This window comes from Clarias gariepinus, chromosome 14 (genome assembly GCF_024256425.1).
Source record: "Clarias gariepinus isolate MV-2021 ecotype Netherlands chromosome 14, CGAR_prim_01v2, whole genome shotgun sequence".
Taxonomy (NCBI): Eukaryota; Metazoa; Chordata; class Actinopteri; order Siluriformes; family Clariidae; genus Clarias; species Clarias gariepinus.
In genome coordinates this window covers 25,875,667-25,894,745 of record NC_071113.1, presented here as the reverse complement: position 1 = coordinate 25,894,745, position 19,079 = coordinate 25,875,667, and the positions used below count along the sequence as shown (strand labels likewise).

The 19,079-nt window shown below is 38.7% G+C and overlaps 1 protein-coding gene across 1 annotated transcript in view; it reads right to left on the bottom strand.

Moving 5' to 3' along the window:
• The window catches only part of fmn2b (formin 2b), an 84,049-nt gene that overhangs the window by 5,187 nt on the left and 59,783 nt on the right, over positions 1–19,079 (bottom strand). Inside the window, exons 14-16 of the mRNA XM_053510838.1 lie at positions 17,659–17,751; positions 11,138–11,189; positions 7,343–7,492 (exon numbers count right to left, since the gene is read on the bottom strand). Coding sequence (XP_053366813.1) covers positions 7,343–7,492; positions 11,138–11,189; positions 17,659–17,751 — 295 coding nt within the window. The remainder of the gene's footprint in view (positions 1–7,342; positions 7,493–11,137; positions 11,190–17,658; positions 17,752–19,079) is intronic.

Genomic DNA, 19,079 nt, shown 5'->3' with positions numbered 1-19,079 from the left:
CAGGGGGATGAGGTGAGAGTTGAGCGCAGTTGAGGACCAGGGCGTCAGGGTGCGGAGCCCCGAGTTTGACCTGACGTCTGAAGCTCCAAATATGGTGCTGCTCATTCACGGGGTCGCCATCCACTCCAGAATGTTCCCTCAGTGATGATTAAAGAAGCAGCAGGGGCTAATGCTGACACTTACCAGGATAGGGATGGGGGACGGCAGAGAGACAGAGAGAGAGAGAGAGAGAGGGAGAGAGAGAGCGCGACTGAGAGGACAAGTGAATAAACGTGGATCAGAGGAAGAAGGGAGCTGGAATCGCATGGTTGAAAAAGTTCACAGCGGGATCACAAACCAAAACAGTGCAGGAAGAGGACAGACACCACTTATCGGCCATGAATGTGGATTTGATTTACATGCTCCACAAACTCTGATCCAAGTGTGGAACTCCAAGTCTGATCTCCAGATGCAGAGCACCAACAACAAAAAAAAAAAATAATAATAATAATAATAAAAATGGAAACCATTACAGGGTTCTATTGGTTCCTCATGATTTTGTAGTGGTTTGTAATGCCAGTTTGTGTTTCCCCATATGGCTGATATCACGATGCAAGGGGTGCTGGGATGACCTGGAACTGACTCAAGAAACATGTAGCGTTGTTTTAGTAGCATCCTGAGATTCTATTGCGTTCGAGGTGGTGGTGGGGGGGGGGGGGGGGGGGGGGGCTTGCGGTCTAATGAGTTCAGATTGATCCTAATCACTTCATGCGAAGGGAAGCGCATGTGATGCACCCATCAAGTACAGTATAGTGTCCACTGTACAAGCGTCTGGAGGCAGTGTTATGATCGGGGGTGGCTTCAGTTGTTCTGATCTAGACTTAGGAACATCATGTGGCAATAAAATAAAGTCAGCTGATGACCTGAATGACCAGGTTATCACATCTGTGGAGTTTTACTTCCTTGATGGCACGAGCATATTCCAGCACTCCGATTGCAAAAGAGTGGGTCTGGGAGCATGAGGAATCGTTTTCACACAAACTGGAAACCATATTGTTTGCTGTAATCAAAGTAAAAGGTGACAAAGCTAAAAATGTTTGGCCAGGAAGTGCATCAATGTGCCAGCTAATCAATGGATTTAAAAGTCTGATTAAAAGCTGTCATCGATTTCTTTTTCTTTTTTTTTTTTTGTCTTGTTTACTTCACAAGAGGAAAAGAAGAGAGAGCGTGCTGAGGGAACTTGTCTTACAGATGTTCCCCATCATCACCCATATCTATAAACGGATCAAAAGCATGCCGTGTCCTTGTTTAATTAAAGCTGCTGTCGTACAAGAGAAACAAAATAACAGTAACAGGCACTAAATCTAATTTATACCGCATAAAAAACTAATTAGGCATCATCACACGAGAGGGAGTGCTGTACTGCAGAATATAACACAGCTGTACACACTAACAAAAGGCATCACAGCCATGCTGATATTCAAGCACAACCTCATGTTTGCGGAACTGTTGTATAAATGCAATATTACACAATCTATAAATAATAAATGTAAATTTTAGTTTTGTTTAGTTATTTTGTTCCACCAACACGTATCCCTCCGTGACTAGTGGACCTGGTGCCCGACACTTGGTGTAATTAACACGGGCGAAAGTAGTTTTAAATTCTTACTGGTACTATGTACAGTAGCAAAAAGGTGAGAAGAATAAACCACTGAAGTGGTGGACAGTCTTTAGAAACTTCCAAGAATTACATTCTATTCCCACTTATTCCACACGAGAATATTACAGCAGCTCTATTAATTTCAGGGTTCCAGGGATGAAATACAAAAAGAGTTGAATAGAAAGCTAGTGCGTTCAATCCATCGTCTTATACACCAAGTAGGGCCCTTGATCAAGAACTAGAGAGGGATTTGGATTTCAGCTAATTGGCTTTATAGCCATAAATAAAGGAACAGGTATGTTTCAGATAAAATAGGTATGGTTCAGAAGTGACTCAGAATGATTTAAAAGCAATTATGGATTTCAGCTTTATCTTGTATTCAGGGTACCAGGGGGTCTGGAGTCTATCCCAGGAGACTTTGAGCATAAAGCGGGGTACACCCTGGACAGGGTGCCAATCTATCGCAGGGCACACATACACATTCCTTTGCACGCTAAGGGCAATTTGGGAACGCCAATTAGACTAATCTGCATGTCTTTGGACTATGGGAGGAAACCGGAGACCCGGAGGAAACCCACTAAGAACATGCAAACTCCATGCACACAGGAGGGAATCGAACTTGGCAGGGAATCGAACACGGATACTGGAGGTACAAGGTGACAGTGCTCACTACTATGCCACTATGCCGCCTTGTTCGAGAATAATTTTTGTGCACTAAAAACTCTTTTTGGTAATTTTTATTTTTTTAAAAACACTTTTTTTTTTTTTTAAATGGACCGTGTCCTTTAGCGTTACAAATGCTGCAGTTTAATCTTATAGCCTGGCTCAGAGCTCCACATCCCTGCAACAGCACTTCGGTAAATTCAGCAGAAATTAATTCTGAGAGACAGCAAGGGTCAAAACCAAATGCTTTAATCTCCAGCTCTAAAACTGTTAACTTCAGCTGTAAAATGTGTCACCCTAAAACAAAAAGCTTTAATAAAGTGAAACACTTAACCCTGATGGCATATTAGCATTTTCACACTTAGCAAGACTAAATATAGTCCCACTTTCTACAATAAACTCTACTTCATTCGGTGTAAATGTGACATTCCTACAGTCGAGGACACCAGAATGAACCTCGACGGTGAAACTTGATTCCTTAACGACGCTGCCGAGTGATGTCCACTTTGGGTGAGTGCTGTTGTGAAGAGAAAGTTGAGTATCTTTCTGCTTGAGGCTGTTCCACTTAAGCTTGTGTTTAGCTAAGTCAAGCCTTTAAGCAGACGGAGGGTTAGAAAAACAAATAAACATATGACATCCCTCCTGAGACTGGGATCAACTTCATATACACACACACATATAGTGTCTGTAATATCTGGTCCTTTTAGAGTGACTCAAGGTAGGAAAAGTGAAAGGAAAAAAATGAAGACGAAAAGAGAAGTTTTTTATTTTAGTCCTATACAACTTTCCCCATTTTGTCTGTAAGCCTGAAGAGGCAGAACAGGAAGTGAAACGTATGTACACAACGAGTGCAGCTTTAGTTTTATCTCCGTCAGCTCTGGTTTAAGGTGTGCGAACCAGGCGCCTCTAACCCCCCCCCATCCTCTTATTCAAGCGAACAAACGACAACGATTCATGACAAATTGGGGCTGAGTGACACAGAGGGGGTGAAAATTCTTCAGGGCTTTAGGTGCCATTGGAGAGCGAAGACAAACACTTTAGAGACAGATCTGATTAAGAGGGGCAGCAAATGTCAGGAGAAAGGCAACACTGCTGCGTCTGCCGGTGGGAACTAATCTATCTGATGCCTCGGTGCTCAGTGGTCTATTGAGAGAGGCGCACTTAAAGAGTCAAAAGCTGTCACTTTGCCCCGTCAGATAAAGAGGCGCTCTGTTCGGCGAAGTGGCACCTTATCGCAGAGGAGTGGCGTGCAGCGCAGACGACGGAACAAATGAAAGCGCTGAAAGAGCATGAGAGCTCTCTCTCACTGGCTGAGGTCGCTCATAAATCACTCACATGTGCATCACACGTACAGATGCACTAAGCGACGCTATTCAGCAAAAGTGTCACAACTACAATAGCTGCAACTGAAGAAGCTGCTCCATCCAGCCAAGGGCAAGACGGCTCCATTTAGTCCTTTATACAACCACGCAGGACTTAAACTTTAGGGATGGGAACCTTAAATTCATTTAGAGACAAGAATCAATAGATTTAAAATAATAATATTAACAGTGTGAACACTAGGATTAGTGTTCCTTATGAACGGAACAAAAGTAGGAATCCAGATTGGTTAGATGTTTATCTTTATCTATCAGTTCTTTAAGAAGCAGCAAGGATGAGTTATGAGTTAACACAAACCCTTTTGTGCTAAACACTTACCTTTATGATGCTAAGCAAGAATTTCCTACTGTACAGAAGGACTGATGGTCAATAAACACAGACAAATGAAAACTTATAAGATTCTTTTGATTGTGTAAAGCTGCTTTGCGACAATGACAATTGTTAAAAGCGCTATACAAATAAAACTAAATTGAAAATGACGTCTATGAAGGGATAAAAAGTGAGACTTATTACTTTCGGGGAAAAAAAAGTAAGGTCTTCAAAGCGAAGAGTATATATACTGTATGCATGCATGCGAAAGTGGGAACTCGAATTTTGGAAAGGTATCAGAGGACAAGAACAGCTAATTGAAAGAATTAAAGAAAAGTATTTAAAATAAAAATAATCAGAAATTATAATGTATAAATCTTTACGCGAATACAATATTGAAAGATGTTGGTGCGATGTTAATGTTGAGTTAACTCCGCCCTCTCTCCCCGAAAGAAAGAAACCAGTATAAAGTCTTACTACAGAAACTTCTAAGGACTAATGTAAGTCGCTCTGGATAAACCCATCTGCCAGATGTAAATGTCTGATCTAACACATCACTGGACTCTATTATTCAAGTGTTCATTATGTATGCGAAATCTTATTATAATAAACTGTTATAATCAATTGTCTCCCAGTCACAACCTGTAAATCCCCTAAACCTCTTATTTATTGTGGTTACATAAAGCATCCTTTATACAGTACCTGCTCTCATTGTGGCTCTGAGAACAAGCAGCAGCGCTAGTACCGTAGGCAGGGCTGGGCTTTTACAAAAAAGCCGAAGGCAAAGTCGGTTATAAAGAGCTAAGACATTATCAGGAATCTGAAATCTTAACATTAATTCAGTGCTGGCGTATTCAAAGGCAGATAAGTGGAAAAAGGGGGAAGAATCACGGACCTGGCAATATTTTTTTTTAAGAAGCCGCTTCCGCCGAGCATGTCGGAGCCCGGGGTCTAAAAGCTTCTATGTTGAACGAGTTAAGAGCAGAAGAAGAGGGGGCTTCCGAGAACAACGGGGTTAAAGAAACCCGATCTGAACTGTACATCTCAGAACAGATACAGTCAGATACGGCTTCTCGTTCACGGTGGTGCCTTATGAATAATGGAGAAGCCTCCGTGCTCTCCCCTCTGTAATTTGTACCTGTTGAACTCTCGTTCCTTATCGGAAAACCTCATCGAAACCACTTGAAGCTAACTGTATCAAATCAAGTCTTCTTTTCATTATCGGAGGTTAGAAAAATAATTCCCGGTTCATTTCACGAGCTCTCCCGTTTTTTCGACGAATTCTAAAAAGGCAGGAGATATAATGTAATATTAAACATATGGCACAAGTTTTGGGAAACGCAGTGCTGCCTTTCTAGATGGACTGCGGCGGGTCAGGTCCGTGCAGAGTGGATCCCTTTATACCGACTACAGTAACACACGACAACCATCAGACAAGAAATAATAAACCAGAGAGGTTTCGGGTTTGCAGCCATGTCAGAGGGTTGAGAAGAAATGGATCAGGAATGAGCTGGTGAAAAATAAAAATGTATACACTTCCTCTGTCGCCCGAATTTCATTAATCAGCCAAGACATTTTTGCAGTGTGATGTTAGTATTTTATTCCCCACACACCGGACCTACACGGCTGTAGCGGACATGCACATAAAGTTCTCTTAATAGCTAAATCATGTGACATCAACCTGTGATCAGACTTTTACATTTATTATTATTTTTTTTAATCCTAGTTAGTTAGTTATATGTTTATATGGGTCCTGATACTGAGCATTAGCCACAGCTCTAATGAGGTTTCTTTCTGGGTCACTTTAAGCCAGAATCTCACACTTTTGAGGTCTCACACTTGCACATTAGAAAGGATTCAAATCACATAATTTGTGGTTTTCATGTTTAAAGTTATGTTTATGCATTTTATGCCTCAAAAGTTCTTAAAGAGAGCAAACTGAACTTCAATTTAAAAACACGCACAAAAAAAATAAAAATAAAAATAATTATAAAAAATATTATATATAAACTACCAAAAATGCTCTTGAGGACTAAATGCAAAGCTTGAAAGTCTCAAAAACCTACTAATGGATATTTAAATAATATTAATAATAAGAGGATGTGCTTAAACTTTCACCAATGCAGTTGTGTCTTTGCTGCCCATCCTGCATTTGCAGTAAAGTATTTTAAGCATAAGCATTCAACTTTTACAAGGTGCCATTACTTATATCCCAATTAAACTATTTGTCTAAATGTAATTAGATTTATGCGTTTCTGATTTATTAATTCAATTCAAATGTTACGTGTATAGCGCTTTTAACAATGGTCATTGTCTTAAAGCAGCTTCACGAACTGAAAATTAATTTTTTTACTTGTTTGCGTAATAAACACAAACTCAGGTCGTCTTATAAAATACAACAGTTTCTTTCAGATTTTCACAAGTTTCAGTAAATGCCCTGTATATCTCCTAAGAATGATTTATAAATACAAGTCTCCTAAAGCGAATGTGTGATGATTGAGGCATGCTGTTGGCACGAGGCTAAACCTGGGGTCGTAAGCTTCCCTTACTAGAAGCAAATACAGTACGTCTTGGCTGATGGATTACATTTGGCGAAAGAGGAAAACTAAGTTTAATTCTCGGACAGTTTAATACTCTGATTGTTTTAAATCACACAGGAAACAAGGTGTGGGCTTGTGGCGAGGAAGATTCATTTCCGTGTCGGATGCTCTAATGCGTGGAATGCTGCAGAGTCCACTTTCAGCTGTCACTACAAAGCCAGCGTTCATCATACAGGCCGGAACGGGCGTGAGCTGTAACACATTTGACCCTGCAGTCCTTTCTGATCTAAAGCCCATCAGCGGTCCCGATGGGACAGAGACGAGACCCTCCACATCTCTTGCCTTTAAAGGGGAGAAATCTACTACAAACAAAAGGTTGACGAGTGTGGAGGACAGTCTGAAGTAACTGCACACTCCATCACAGCTCTGCCAACGTGCCGCATGGACTGTAGATGCCCCCTCATCACACCCTCACCCCAGCCCTGTCCTCCTCCCTGATAACTTCTTACACAGAAACAGAAATGTTCACAAAGCAATGCTTTGAATGTGACTATTGTGTAACACATTTTATAAATCAGTTTAAAGCCCGCTAAACCAGCAGGAACACTTTTAAAATGCAACACACGCCGTCTTTACCATCGCGCAAAAACACGGTCTTATGGCGTCCTGTTGCGTGTCCCCGTGTTTAGCATTCCTGAGAGATTAGAGCTCAGGACAGCTCCAGATCCTGGACTAAACAAACCATGCTCCATGGCAAAAGAGGACTAAATATAGACTCTGCTCTTTTATTCCGCTATGAGAGTTCACTCACCTTTCCTGCAAGATCAGCTTGTTCTCTTTCTTCCAGAGGTCTTTGAAATCAGTGGAGAACTCGTGCCAAACAGAGAAGAAGGTGTGGGGGGAAACCTCTTTCTCGCCACTCTTGGCTTTTACAGAGAAGAACACCGTCAATTCCAGGAACCTGAGAGAAACAGAACAGGGCTTTGAGTTGAAAAAGTGGAAGAGAGGATAAAATCAGGGTAGGGACTAACTCAAATAAGAATATACAGCTGAGAATACATCAGTCATTTTTCACTTGATGAAACTGGATTTCACAATTTATTAAAAATTATCAAGAAGAGAGTTAACTGACCAACACAATGTTATTAAATTAATTGCACTTTAAAAATGGGTTTCAGAAAGTTAAAGTCAAATGCAAAGTTTTTTCGCCAAATTGATTTTCAAATTTTGTAAGACGTTTAGAAAAAAATAATTTGTAAAGATGCTTCAATTTAACTTGATGCAAGAAGCCAAAGAAAGTGTTAAATAAGAGAAAAACTAAAAAGGGAAGAAAAACAACCCTAAAATTCAAGACATCATAAGATTTGTTACAGTATGTACTGTATGACGTACTGTATGATGCATTATTTAATAATGGTAAAACCTGACGGATTCTACATGTTGCATTATCGTGTATTTTATTAGTGCGAGTTCACAACATGAGACGCAAAGAAGTTAACTTTGACTTTTGATAGCTGGGGATGTTAAATATTATTACAATTAGACTCGATGCAAGACAAGACACCACAATATACACTTAATCAACCTTAAAATAAAAGCGGCAGTCTTTTAAAGTCAAACAAATGTGTTAAAACCCATGCGCGTGTTGTTCAGCTGGAAAAGATGATCTGAATTTAATTGTCCGTCCTAAAACTCTCACCATCCTCAACAAATCCTGGTATGCATTTTAGACATTACAGTGCAAACTACAGTCGTGTAGGTAGCAGTTTGGCCTGACACACTTATTTCCTATAAATATATCTAATTATGAGACATTTATGAGGCGTCCCCTGTTACTGCCACCCTGAAAATAGAGGCTGCTGCTTTCTATACAGCTCACTGTTAAAAGTATCAAATTCTAAATAAACTCTAATGAAACATGAGCCACGCTTCGGCACTCTGTGAGCGGCGTTTTTGTCTGTAACTCAATTACTGCCCCTCTAATGTTTTGACTACATGTCAAATTTCATAGATCGCGTGTTGCCCTAAACATTACGGAATTACTCCTTGCTGGCCTTTCCAGCACATCAAGTCAGACTCGCTACATCTCCATGGGCTGCCCATGCTACGGCTCTTCTTTAAATAATTAGAGCATAATGACAAAGTTTGAACTAATTTGCCTCGAGGAAAATGTGATTAACTGTCAGTGTGTGGATGACGAAGGCTGTGCTGCTTTGCCATGTGGGACACAAAACTCTTGGCCGCAGATAGGTCGGGTCGAATCGGGATAAACAGACGCGCGGACGAGATGAGGTAACGTCGGTCAGCGCGCCGGACCTACCTGACGTTTTACTGAGTTTATTCTAATGGCCCATAAAATATACGCGTGTATGCGTAGCTTTACATTGACTCAATGTTTTTTCTGGTTAGACTCCGTCTATAGACATGTTTATACTGTCTGTGGATCCAAGCTTAAACTTCATACCAGAAAGCCAAATTTACAACCTGAACAACCACATTATTTTGGCAACCATTTTTTTTCTCTCTTTTTTTTTAATGTTTTTTTTTATTTATTTTTTTTTTTTTAAATATAGCGATTCTGGCTCTATGAATGTGTGGCGCATTCAAAAACAATGAGGTAATTCAGTTTACTGGAATTTAGACCATCAGTGGATGTAATAAGAGCTTATATATGAGAAGCGAGGATAATGAAGAAAACCTCTGGAGTTGCTACAACAAATCTACAGCCCTCACAACACTAGCTCTTAGTATGATGTGTACACAGACACACACATTTAGAGGTGGCATTAACCTATCCTAATTTTTTTTTTTTTTTACAACACCTATTAATTCATTTTATTTTATTTGGATAACACTTTTCACAACAGACATCATGAAGCAACTTCACAAAAACCAAGATGTCAAATTGGATTCCTAATAAACAAACCAGAGACAACGAGAGCAGGGAAAATCCTCAAAACGACAGAAGGAATAAACTTCGAAAGTAACCAGAATCGAAACAGCCCTGTTTACTTGCAATCTTTCAATGAGATTTAACGAAAGGATGATTAAGTAAACAAATAACTAAATAAAATACACGTATCAATAAAACAACTTTTGGAAAACTTAAGAGCATATCCCTAATAATTCTTAATATTTGATAAATGCAGAATTCCTGACATTATATATATATATATATATATATATATATATATATATATAATTATATACACACACAAAATACAATATTACTAACTTTAAGTATGCACATAAATCAAATATTATAAAAAGTCAGAAAAAACATTTTATTTGTTCTGTACCTTATACGGTCTCTCATAATTTAACATGTTATCTAATAACTATACATTTACATTAAGCAGACAATGCAGCTAATTGGCGTATTTATGCTTTATAGGTATTGAGAAACTTATGTGAAGAGCGACCCATGCAAAGTGTTATGTTTGGTGTGGATCACCCTTCACTGTTTTAATGTTTAATGAAGAAATTATAATCTTTATATTTATTGCATGTTATGTGAAGCTTGTTTTCAGCGATGTTTTAGTTTAAGAATGTCGTACATAAATAGTTTGAAAATAAAAGGTTTCCGCACATGTTTATCCTCGATATACAGTATGAGACTAAGCTTTCGTCTGGTTGGATGTCATTGTTATCATTAAACATTCACATTAGTCCTGCTACAGTGAGCCCTTATCTAAAGTATTTACCCTCCTGAGACTCCACTGTTATGTACATTGCAATGTCGCCTCACTGATTCCCTTCATTAGGATACAATAATAACTTAATGTCTTTAAACAGGAAGAAGTTTGGCATGCACATTTTACGCATATAAATGAGGACACTGAGGTCATAATGGGTTATTAAAAAAAAAAAAAAATCAATCAATCAATGAATAACAGGCAATTGTATGTCAGGGATGTCCAAAGTTTGATTTCAGGACCAAATAAAGCCTGTGGAGAGTCTTTTAGAAGTTGTAATAGGTACCCAGCCACAACTTCACAATTTCACCTGGTGGCGGCGACAGACCATCTTAACAATTGACCTAAAGAGGTTACTTTACCATACAGATGCACGCCCCTGATATAATTAATTAATAAATAAATGAATAATAATTTGCTGAATTATCAGTAAAAAGACTGTTATAATTATGGAATTTAATATTCAACATTCCGGGGAAAAAATCAAGGGTAATGGAAAGAAATTAAAAGGATGATCAGTGGATCTAATAAATAAATTAATGAGAAAATATCAAATTAAGATAGTGGGCTGGTTGAGTAGTTGACTGGTGAATACACTTCACTTCGTACAAACCTTTAACATAAAAATGTTTCATAAACAAAATAAAAAAGTCATTCTACTGTAGTTTTAGTGCCCGCTATTTTGATGTCAAATCAATAAAACTCCTGAAGCTTTAGTTTATTTTTAAAATCACAGGCTCCGGGAAAAAAAAACAAAGGAAAAAAAAACAAAAAAACACCATGTTTCACACCTCATTCCTGAGCAGAATTAAAGCCTTAAAAACAGCTCTTCGTTGGCGCTCTGAAGCAGGCAGATGGCATCAGTGAAGTCAGAGTCAGTCTGCATGAACACAACCTGAAAGTCTACTTACACTGTGTGAGTTTCTTTTAGCTGGCTTTCCTGGGCCTCCAGTTCTTGTTTAGCTGAAAAACAAAGAACAAAAACAAATGCCACCAAATTGTTTAGCGATGCAGTTATGTCACAAACATGGAACAGATGTGCAGAAAGTGAAAATACTGCTACAGCACAAAAATAAATACAAATCCTGACAGTCACAGTGAGTGCACGTATACGTGAGGCCGTGTGCCCGAGTTTGTGTGCGTGTGTGTGTGTGTGTGTGTGCGTGTGCTAATGTGACTGTGATATTCAGGTTGACTGAAGCTGGGGAAGCTCGGCCTGGCCTCACGCTTTACTGTGTGCAGACGCCATTCACTTATCAAACGCTTTACACCAGCGTGTGTTCCTCGTCTCCAGGGCATCTGGCTTGGAACACTGATTCATAAGGGAGAGGTGTGTGTGTGTGTTGGGGTTTTACTGCTGTGCTTTACTGTACTAATAATACACTGGTGGTTTTCTTCCATTTCTACATTATAAACGCTTGTATAAATGTTTACACACTGTTAATCAAATGCTAACAAGTTATATTAATAATAAAAAATAGTTATACTTAATAAACACTATTACAGCTTGTAATTACACCTTTCATTGTTTAAATACACCACTTCAGTACAATAGGATATTTCCTTAACAAGTGCTATAATACACCACCTATTTTGTACGTGTAAATTATTTTGAACCTGTTATGGTACTTTTTCCTACTTTTTTAAAAATAATTTTTTTAAAGCAAGTTTTGTCAGGAAATTCATCATCTGGTGTCCTACATGTTTTTCATGTTTTATCATCTGCAATCTCCCGTGCTTTACATGGTGTCACGGCGTACAGTACTAGTCAAAAGTTTGGACACGCTTTCTAAATCAAACTCATATTTTTGTATTTTTCTAGGACAATATAGGAGATTTCCAACCCAGCAGCAGCAGTTACTTGTTATTTTAAGAAACAAAGGTCAGCCTTACTGAAACATTTCTTGTAAGAACAGCGTTGTGTCAAGTGCATTTGTAAAACCCAATAAGCACCATGATGAAACTGTTTCTCATGAAGACCTTCTCAGGAAAGCAGGACCAAGACTTACCTTCTGCTGCAGAGGAGTTCGTTTAGAGTTACCAGCCTTAAACATCACCAATTAACCAACAGCACATCAGATTAGAGCCATTATAAAGGATTTACAGAGCAGAAGTAGCAGATACGTCTCCATCAACTGTTCAAAGGGGATTATTGTACATTTAGGATGCCTTCAGTATTGCAGAAAGAAATAATCAGGAAAGAACATTAAATTCAAAGGAGTGTCCAAGCTTTTTTCTACATCAGTATCTTTTAGGCCTTTGGTCTGCACTAAAGCTCAAAAGGATACGCTGCTGAACATCTGCCCACCTGAAAAACCTGCGAAACCTCATTTCTTATTCTTTCCAGACAAAGACCGTTGTGGCTGTACAGAATTTTTAACAAGGCGTTAAGTTCCACATTAGAAACAGTAACCACAGCCATGTCTGTTATAACACGTAGAAACGTCATGACATGCTTTTTCAGAATCCATCTGGATTTTCTAAAAAAAAAAAAAAAATAAAAATAAATCCCTCTGAAAAGGAATTACGCCTCTGTTTCTCCTGCGTGCATCGTAATGGCTAGCGGATCATAAAACACACAACACAAGAGAAAGAGAAGAAAGAGAAGATGGAATGAACTTCGCTCTGATGTACGGCTTGCTCTCTTGGACAATATCAAATCATTGAGTGTGAGTGGAGTGAAATGGACTTCAGACGCATCAAATGCAAAGATCTACAGCTTCAGACACCAAAGCCTTCGATTCATCTTCACGCATGTGGGACCAATTGGGGTGGAGATGGTTACTTAAATAGCGACTAAGCAGACAACATGCCGGCGCTAATTGTTTATCATCGCGTGGCCAAATGAGCGACTTTATGGGACTGGTATCTGTTTCTAATCGCCTTTAGGAGGCTTGTCAAGAGACACACGATCATTGTCTACCATCTACTGACTTAAGCTCTTACACAGTATAAGCTCTAAGGTGTGTGATTTTTAATTTCAGAAATCTATTAATTGCAAGAACTGAATAATTACTTAGGAACTCAATTACACCTAAAAATGAAGGGCCGGAAAATCTAATATACTGGTTAGCAGATATAAAAGCCAGACTTTCTTCTGCGGACACAGTTTTTTAAAGTTCAAAACATTTCTCCACACACAAGAATGCATGCAAAAATTACCTTTTTTTTTTTTTTTTATAAAGAGAAGAAGGAATACAAGGCGAGCGCAGACATAACAGAGGCGCTGCTCTACGTCTGCTTTCACTTCTGCACCATGACCCGTCCCGAGCTCGAACAATAACAATCGATGACGGTGCCGAGTCTGCATTTTACCCGGTGATTATAAACAACAGAGGTTTTTTTTTTTTTTTTTAAACGAACTGTCAGAGGCGCCTCGAGCCGTCACACACATATCCCGTGAATCGTCACTTCTGAAATGATGTGCGCTGAGAAAAAAAAAAAAAAAAAAAAAAGTGTGTACGTATGCATGTTCACTGAGCTTTGAAATTCGGAATGAAAGAAATGATTGAGTGCCTAATTGTGTGTCTCTGCGAAGCGTCAAGCTCACTTGTGATGTCTTTATTTGCTTTGGCGCTGATTTCTTCCATCAGTCAAAAGAAGGGGGAAAAAAAAAGATGGATTAAAAACCAAAGAGGGAAAGAGAGTGGGGCAAGATGTTTGGATGCATATGAGAGGTTTATCGACGTTCCTCGCTAAATAAGTCTGTAACTCTTCAGAAAGGATAAAGATGGTCTGCGCAAAGTGAAAAATGGAGTGCTGGGCCTTTGAAGTGGATGTGAAAGACAATACAGGAAAAACAAAAGGGTGAATTGTCGTCGCCAGTGTGTCTTAGCGCTCCAGGCTGGGAAAAGGCCACGCAGACCAAGATGATCAAACTTCTCTATGTGTGAGTGTGTGTGTGAAACGGTTCCTATAAAGTGCAGGGGGCCTGTGAGGGTCAGTGACCTGGGTGCTCTTTGACAAATTGAGGCCGGTAGTGGTTAGAAGAGTTCAGACCGTGAACCCTGTGCTCCCCCCCCCCCCCCCCCACACCACTCACTGTCTGGGGATGAGTGTGAATGTGTGAGAGATGAATAAAGCAGAGGAACTATCCGTCAGGTTCGGGTTTAATTCGTTTGAACGTCTTGGGTCATACAGATCTGTCAAAACGGCGTGCACGTGGTACAGAAGACCTTTAACATGAAAACTGATGGGTTACATTTCATGGTGCAGCCAAGAACTAGCACCAACTACACTGCCCACTGTTTGATTTTATACTTATTGTCTCACATTTTATGAAAAAATATAAAAGTTTCTTTGCAACAATGACCACTGGTCGTTGCACTTTATAAGCAAAATTTAAATGGAATTTTTTTTCATTGCATAAAAATTTTAAAAATAAAAATGTTACCCTTTTTAAAAAAATATATATTTTATTATATAGTATACTTATACATTACACATGTAATTTGGCGTAGTTGTTGCCTTGCACCTCCAGGATCTGGGCTTGATTCCTGCCTCGGGTCTGTGTGCATGGAGTTTGCAAGTTCTCCCTGTGCTTAGTGGGTTTCCTCCAAATACTCTGGTTTCCTTCCACAGTCCAAAGACTTGCAGATTAGGCTCATTAGCGTAGTTCCCAAACGGCCTACATTGTGTGAATGTTGACCAGAGGTCCTACCATAGTCGTAAAATAAGAAAAAATACAATAGTAATCACGGCTGACTTACACAGACCCGTGTTGGACTACAGAGACTGCCAGATGGATGGATGGATGGATGGATGGATACTTTATTGATCCTAAAGGAAATTTCAGATTCCATTTCGGCTTTTTAATTTAGTACTCTGGTAACTAGGGGTATTCTACTTTTAACTGGCGTTTTTGTCATGATCTGATTCGTTAAATAAAGTTTTTTAATTATTTAACCTTAATGTTAAATTAGCTTAAGTAAAATATCAGCTATTATAACGAGACAATAGATAAAAAAAAAAAGCTCTTTTAAACGTGCGCAAAACGATAAACTTTGGAGCTCAATTTTGATTTTTAAAGTCTTGGCTATGCAAAGTACATAAAAAAACAAAAAACAAATGTACAATATTCTCAAAGATAAAAATGATCGTCGTCTCATGGACGTGCAAGCGTATTCACACCTAATTGCACCTCTAACCCCCTCTACAGGTTACTACTGGTAATCTTGATCTCTTGGCTTCTGAGACATCTGTACTGTACTTTCCCCAGCATCACTCCACACAAACCAATAATAATATTAATAATAATAATAATAATAAACTAAGGTATAGATATTAAATTAAAAAAGAAGGGAACGTTTCCTGTGGACTAACTCACCTAGTGTGTGGTTTTATATACTGTAGGAGATCAGAGTACTCTCACATGGCTTGGCTCAAGCTAGCCAAGTATCCATGGTTTTCTGGGAAAAAAATAAGCAACAGGCTGATGTGATGTGTCCTGATGCAAAGCTATAAAGCTCCAAGCTTTACCTCTGACCTCAGAGTTCAATTACAAAGTGCTGACACTGGAGACTCCTTCCAAAAATTCTCCTCGCAGATTTGTTTACATGGTGTGGCCATGTGTGTTAATATAAACCGGTGATTTAACTTCACGGTCAGTCTTGGCGTTCTAAAGAATTCATGGAAACTCTCTGACCAATCAATCCAAACAAAGCATTAAACAGGGCTGAATCGCACTAAATCGCACCATGTGATGTATAGAAACTGAACATATAACTGTTGTAGATTTCACACGGCTCTATTCCAGTCTCCACAGTACAAGAGGTGGTCGTGTGTGTCTTCTCTTTGAGGCGTCGCAGATGACCCTCAGCTCGACTCTCGCACCCTGGGTCGCAGAGGGACGGATTAATCTGACGTGAGGTTAGCAAAATCTCATGCTCGCCGGAGCTTTGGGGTCATGACATATTAGCGGGACGTGGCTAAGTGGAACACCATCCTGTGCTTCCTAATCACAGCCAGACCACCCGATTTCACCCAGCGCCGTGAGCAGGATGCCTCAGTCACTTTGATTTATACACTAATGCCCCTTTGCTCACTGGGAGGGAGAAAGAGAGAGAGAGAAAGAGAGAGAGAGAGAAAGGCTCATTTTTTCCAACCGGTGAGTTTAAGAATTTGAGGAATGCCAATTGGAAGGCAATTCCTGGGAATATGGTCTCTGGGACGGTTCCACAACGAGACCTCTAAACATCACCCTGGCAAAACTGTTGCTTTTTCCACAGAATGCAAATGCTCGCTGGGGTAAATAAACAAGCATGAACCGCTGAATCACACACACACACTCACTCACACACACACACAGAGCAACGGGATTTAGAATGCATGTGATTGAAAGAATTTCATGAAGCATGCACCCTCTCATCACAGCTTGGGGGAAGTTAAGTGCAATAGTCGTTAATTACTGGTACAATCAATTAATACAATATAAAAGCTGCATGAACTACATTATTTAAAATGCTATACCAGGGACACAATATTTTGAGATTTTTACATTTAATAAACTATAAGTTGATTTACATTCATCATCTTTCTTGGAATGGTGAGACTAGCTGTGCGTCACATCTTCATGGAGTGAAATATCGGTCAGAAGGGATGCATCCTTAAATTTCACCTAAACTGTACCTCAATTATTCATTTCACCAGTTTTAAACTTGTGTCTAATATTAGAGCCAAGAACAAACTACAGACTAGAATGAAGAGTTGGGTTTGGTGTGTTTTGTATGTTTTTTTTTATACTGTACATATTAAAATAAGAAACATACTATTTGCATTTGGAGAGATTGGAAATAAGCTTTAAAGGGATAGTTTGTTTTTTTTCAAAATCTGCTTTAAATCAAAACTGAGCTGCGTAAAAAGTAAATGACCACAAGTCTTAATTCTCTAACCAGAAATAGGCAGACAGCTAAGTCCAGTTAGCCACAGGACTGTTTCCAGAAGCGTTCCATTTGCATGAAACACTAAGGACGGGACACACATCACCACCCCATGCAATATCATGATAAAGTGGCAATTAAAACAACACTGCGATTCTAAAAGTATCACGATTTTATAAATATCCCTATTTAACAACCTTTTTTCCCTGTTTTTGTTACAAATTTATAGACTTAAACCATAAAAAAAAACATTTAGAACCTTTATACCTTTGCTTTATTCAACATCTTCACAAATAAATTGAACATGAGTAATTAATCTTAGCCCGTTTCTTATATTAGTTTCCCTCAAGTATAAACCAAGTGCAGAATTTAAACGACACAAAATTACTGTGAATAGAATTACTGTTTAAATTACAAATTAAATGAAATAAAAAGCTACCTTGTTACTGAGCGGTGCGTATCGGTCATCCGCCACAATTATTTATAAAACAAACTTATTAAAGTGATGATTACCGTAAAGTACCGAATCACCGAAACGCGCTACAGTGGCTCACCTTGACTCAGGAACTCGTCCATTTTGTCCTTGAAGGGTTGCAGGTGCTCTTCAGAGGAGACGTTACACACCTTCTCCACCTCTGCAGTGCATGCTGGGTAACAAATGATAAAAAGACAGGGGAAAAATGGGTTACATATGAATAAAGCTGATTTACCTTTTACAGATATTTCATTTTTTTAAATTCTAAATTTAGAAAAATCTTGACACTATTAAAATATTAAATACATTAAATGAAATGCATCAGAAAGGAATTTCAGGACAGTTTCCATAAACTTATTTTTTTTCAAAAACTCAACTAAAGCACTGACAAATTTTTCAGGACTTCCCAATTGTTGTGTAAAAGATAAAGCTTTTTTTTTACCCCCTTACTGCTAAACAATGTTGGTGTCATGTAAAATATTAAATGTCTTCCATTACTTGAACCATGTCTACACATTACCGCTCTATTTACAGTAATGTTTGAAAAGTCTTTTCACAACGACAGGTTCTCAGCATCCCTGGTTATTTTCACTATGAAAACTTAGTAAGCCACTTTTAAGCAATTGTTGAGCAACCTGTATGGTCCTTATGGCAATATTCACCGTTCAATCATTAGACATAAAATAAGCACATGCTTCTGAGGAGAAAAATAACACACACCAGCTATACAAATATGAAAAAAAAAAAAACATAATTAGAATTAAAATCTGTTGGTCTGCCATGAAACTTACTGCAAAGTCAGTAAATAAACCGATCCACAACAATTAGACAAAAAAAAAGAAAAATCCTTCCGGAAGCTTCAAATAGAAAGATCGCAGAGGTGAACGAAAATTGGGCCTCAGCTTCCCTACCAGAGCGTCTTTGATCATCAGGCAAAACATGGCACAATTACACCAATTATGATCAGAGAAGCACAAGTTAACCTCCATAATTTCTTCAGTCAGAGTCTCTCATGGGCAAACATCCCATTGTGTTGGAAGTCTGTATAAATAGAGGATGGCCAACAAAAACTTAGCATCAGGCCAGGGGGTCTAAAATGAGGACAGGGTCAAATTAGGAGAGAGTACACAACAAAATGAGCAGCCAAGTAAAAATACTAATAATTTTTATTATTATAAAAGGATTCATGGAAAACCTAGTGCAAGTAAAACTGCTTTCAAAGCAACGGCTAGAGTTAGTTTATAAGAGCTGTACCGGAAATAATGCAAAAGTTAACTTAACTTTTCATTAACTGACAGGCTGTTTAAATTTCACATTTTGGTAGAATAATTTACTTTAAAAAAATGAAACTCAGATCTTCATTACAAGTAAATCACCAACCAATGGTGAAAACCACACATTAGACTTCAAGCAACTTGGATTCTGTGCCTCTCGACTCATTTCTGGGACCTTGATTTCCAAAGGAAATGCACAATTTGCCTTAACCTGAAAAGAGGGCTT